This window comes from Nerophis lumbriciformis, linkage group LG05 (assembly GCF_033978685.3).
Source record: "Nerophis lumbriciformis linkage group LG05, RoL_Nlum_v2.1, whole genome shotgun sequence".
Taxonomy (NCBI): domain Eukaryota; kingdom Metazoa; phylum Chordata; class Actinopteri; order Syngnathiformes; family Syngnathidae; genus Nerophis; species Nerophis lumbriciformis.
This window is the reverse complement of record NC_084552.2, coordinates 57,513,084-57,517,832: the sequence shown is the minus strand read 5'-3', so window position 1 is coordinate 57,517,832 and position 4,749 is coordinate 57,513,084. Positions and strand designations below refer to the sequence as shown.

Sequence of the window (4,749 nt, the reverse complement as noted above, 5' to 3'; positions counted from 1 at the left end):
TTCGGGTTCGGTGAATGCGCATATGAAACTGGTGGGGTTCGGTACCTCCAACAAGGTTAAGAACCACTGATCTACAAAGATACAAAGAATTGCTATTGTGACATCTAGTGGACACATTTAGAACAACTGTTTCTTTTCATTCAAAAATTCCAATGATAACAACATCCATCCATCCATTTTCTACCGCTTATTCCCTTTGGGGTCGCGGGGGGCGCTGGAGCCTATCTCAGCTACAATCGGGCGGAAGGCAGCGTACACCCTGGACAAGTCGCCACCTCATCGCAGGGCCAACACAGATAGACAGACAACATTCACACTCACATCCACACACTAGGGCCAATTTAGTGTTGCCAATCAACTTATCCCCAGGTGCATGTCTTTGGAGGTGGGAGGAAGCCGGAGTACCCGGAGGGAACCCACGCAGTCACGGGGAGAACATGCAAACTCCACACAGAAAGATCCCGAGCCCGGGATTGAACCCAAGACTACTCAGGACCTTCGTATTGTGAGGCAGATGCACTAACCCCTCTGCCACCGTGAAGCCCCCATGATAACAACAATAATAATGTATTTTATTTGTAAAAAGCATTTTACATTGAGTACACAACCTCAAAGATTTTCACATAATGTATTCAGAAAGTACAAATAATGACAAATAAAGATAGAATACTATTAACCGCAACATGTAAGTGTAAAAAAAGAGAACTGTAACGACGTGGTCGCATCGTGATGCGGGTGTGGTTCTCCCAAGGATGCAGACGGCTTCGGACACAGCTTGCAGGTAGGAAAAATGATTTATTTTAAATATAAATCATATGATGAATAAACAAAAAGACATGCACGTAGCACAAAAGGCAAAACAAAAGGGCTAGCGTGGGAGCTAGCAAACCAAAAGAGCCTAGCGTGAGAACTAGTAGCTAAGAAACAGTAAATAATCGTCGTCATCAGTTGTGTGAGAACAAACTACGAAGCCAGACCGAGTGAGGCCAGGGCAAAGACTAAATAGCCCTCTGATTAGCGCCCGGGCAACAGGTGCGCGTCCCGAACACTAACCAGAGGCAGGTGCGTACAATCTGCCGTCATGGCAACAGAAACAAACTAAACTGAAGGTGCTGAAAACACGTGACACAAACATAAACAAACTCTGATCCGGGCAGCGGATCGTAACAAGAACAACATTATGATTTGTACATTTTCAGAATGTGCTTGTTCTATTTTTAAACAAAGAAAACAATCTGAAGTCGTCTTTATTGTTAAGTTATCGTGCCGTGATTTTACCAGTCCGGCCCACTTGGGGAGTAGATTTTTTTTTTCTCTCCATCTCCATCTAAAATGAGTTTGACACCCCTGCTTTAGTTCATGGTTAATATTCATTTTCACATTGAACAAGAGAGCACAGCCCACCAAGTCAAATCAATAAAGCTGTTTTTTTTTGGTTAAAAATTCAATTTAAATACGTCCCCGAGCAAAACTGTCCACTACTCCTTTTTCTGACATGTCGGATTGCGCCAACCATACCACATTTTGGTGTGTGTGTGTGTGTGTGTGTTATTAGAATAGATGCAGAAATGCGCACGGAAGAGTAAGGCGGCGTGAACGCACCCCCCACTGCGCAGCAGCCCGCCGAGCGCGCACCGGCACTTACCGCAGTAGAGCACCATGAGCGCGGTGAGCAGCACAAAAGCCCAGAAAGTTGACGACATCCTCGGCCAGCGACAGGCGTCTTGGCGTCTGGTCACCGGAGCCATGAAAGAGAACACAAAGACGAGAGGACCAGTTCCAAAAAAAGGAAGAAGAAGAAGAAGAAGAAGCTCACAATCCAACTGGGACTCTAATGAGGCGCATTTCTCCGTGCGTTAAGAGAAGGGGGGAAAAAGAACAGGGTTTGCTCAGAAAATGTCACATCCTCCATGGAAGGAAGCAAAAAAAAAAAAAAAAAAAAATGGTCTCCTTGTTTAGGGCGCTAAATGTTAATCCTGGTGGTATTTCACCTGCGGGAGGACGCGCCGGTGTGTGGCCGCTCCAAGTCTTCAATCATCTATACCGCAGCGTCGTAAAAGACGCGCAACACCTGTGCTGGCTGCTGGTGTTCATCCACGCAGCCTCTCAAGCCCTGCTGGCAAAAGCCCACACCCCCTTTAGGAAGGGAAAAAAAAAAAAAAAAAAAAAAAATCCCACTTTACGCATGCAGGCAGGGAAGTGATCACCGCATGCAAGACGCGGGCGCGTCACGCAGGACAGAGTGAGTGGGGAAAGCACGTTGAAATGTCATAATCGATACGTCATAGGAATAAGTCCCGTGAGATTGCAGTGCATGGCGGGAAAGAAATCAAAAATGATGACATGTTACACATTTACAGGTGTTCATTGATGTTGGATTGTGCAGTCAATAGTGGGGATGATTGATGGCTCATGAGTGCAAGTGCAGATTTAAAGCACCTTTATTTTTTTTATTTTTTTGAGCCTCGTAAACATAATCATGAGAGTAAATCGGCAATTTAGCGTGGCTGGAGTGGTGTTTTATTCAACGAGATGAGATTAGCCATAAATTAGTGGAGTGAACTAGCCTGAGAGTGCGGCGTCTTCTACAGGTGCTTATAAATGAGAATTTATTTCATGAATAATGCATGTTTTAATCAATTCATAGCTGAAAGATTCACATTTGATAGATTTTTTAAAGGGGAAATGCACTGTTTTGGGAATTTTAGCCCCACATTTTTCTTATTTTTTCATGCATTCTAAGTCGTAATATACGGCAAGTAAGAGGTGGCTAACAATGCAGCTATCAGTTGCACCAATAAAACACTCAAACGTAAACAAAAAAACACCAACAATGCACCATTTACTGCACATGTCATGACCTGGGCAGTGCACCTGCCTCATAATACGAAGGTCCTGAGTTCAATCCCAAACTCAGGCTCTTTCTGTATAGAGTTTGCATGTTCTACCCGTGACTGCGTGGGTTCCCTGCGGGTACTCTGGCTTCCTCCCACCTCCAAAGACATGCACCTGGGGATAGGTTGATTGGCAACACTAAATTGGCCCCAGTGTGTGAATGTGAGTGTGAATGTTGTCTGTCTATCTGTGTTGGCCCTGCGATGAGGTGGCGACTTGTCCAGGGTGTACCCCGCCTTCCGCCCGAATGCAGCTGAGATAGGCTCCAGCAGCCCCCGTGACCCCGAACAGGACAAGCGGTAGAAAATGGATGGATGGATAGTGGGGATGATTGATGGTTCGTGCAGATTTAAAGCACCTTTTTATTTTTTTATTTTTTTTTGAGCCTCGTAAACATAATCATGACAGTAAATCGGCAATTTAGCGTGGCTGGAGTGGTGTTTTATTCAGCGAGATGAGATTAGCCATAAATTAGTGGAGTGAACTAGCCTGAGAATGCGGCGTCTTTTACAGGTGCTTATAAATGAGAATTTATTTCATGAATAATGCATGTTTAATCAATTCATAGCTGAAAGATTCACATTTGATAGATTTTTAAAGGGGAAATGTACTGTTTTGGGAATTTTAGCCCATCATTTCAGAAAATAATTGACATTTTTCTTATTTTTTCATGCATTCTAAGTCGTAATATACGGCAAGTAAGAGGTGGCTAACAATGCAGCTATCAGTTGCACCAATAAAACACTCAAACGTAAACAAAAAAACACCAACAATGCACCATTTACTGCACATGTCATGACCTGGGCAGTGCACGTGCCTCATAATACGAAGGTCCTGAGTTCAATCCCAAACTCGGGCTCTTTCTGTATGGAGTTTGCATGTTCTACCCGTGACTGCGTGGGTTCCCTGCGGGTACTCCGGCTTCCTCCCACCTCCAAAAACATGCACCTGGGGATAGGTTGATTGGCAACACTAAATTGGCCCGAGTGTGTGAATGTGAGTGTGAATGTTGTCTGTCTATCTGTGTTGGCCCTGCGATGAGGTGGCGACTTGTCCAGGGTGTACGCCGCCTTCCGCCCGATTGTAGCTGAGATAGGCTCCAGCACCCCCCGCGACCCCAAAAGGGACAAGCGGTAGAAAATGGATGGATGGATAGTGGGGATGATTGATGGTTCGTGCAGATTTAAAGCACCTTTTTTATTTATTTTTTATTTTTTTTGAGCCTCGTAAACATAATCATGACAGTAAATCGCCATTTTTAGCGTGGCTGGAGTGGTGTTTTATTCAACGAGATGAGATTAGCCATAAATTAGTGGAGTGAAGTAGCCTGAGAGTGCGGCGTCTTCTACAGGTGTTTATAAATGAGAATGTATTTCATGAATAATGCATGTTTAATCAATTCATAGCGGAAAGATTCACATTTGATGGATTTTTTAAAGGGGAAATGCACTGTTTTGGGAATTTTAGCCCATCATTTCACAAAAAAACGGAAATTTTTCTTATTTTTTCATGCATTCTAAGTCATAATACACGGCAAGTAAGAGGTGGCTAACAATGCAGCTATCAGTTGCACCAATAAAACACTCAAACGTAAACAAAAAAACACCAACAATGCGCCATTTACTGTACATGTCATGACCTGGGCAGTGCACGTGCCTCATAATACGAAGGTCCTGAGTTCAATCCCAAGCTCGGGCTCTTTCTGTGTGGAGTTTGCATGTTCTCCCCGTGACTGCGTGGGTTCCCTCCGGGTACTCCGGCTTCCTCCCACCTCCAAAGACATGCACCTGGGGATAGGTTGATTGGCAACACTAAATTGGCCCTCGTGTGTGAATGTGAGTGTGAATGTTGTCT

At 44.3% G+C, this 4,749-nt stretch overlaps 1 protein-coding gene across 2 annotated transcripts in view; it reads right to left on the bottom strand.

Moving 5' to 3' along the window:
- Positions 1-2,132, bottom strand: part of tafa5a (TAFA chemokine like family member 5a) — a 552,376-nt gene extending 550,244 nt beyond the window's left edge. For both annotated transcript variants that reach the window (XR_009815216.2, XM_061959795.2), the window contains exon 1: positions 1,646-2,132. Coding sequence is in view for 1 of the 2 variants with exons in the window: in XM_061959795.2 (XP_061815779.1) it covers positions 1,646-1,748 (103 nt within the window). In the remaining variant the exon portion in view is untranslated. The remainder of the gene's footprint in view (positions 1-1,645) is intronic.
- Positions 2,133-4,749: the final 2,617 nt, after the last annotated feature.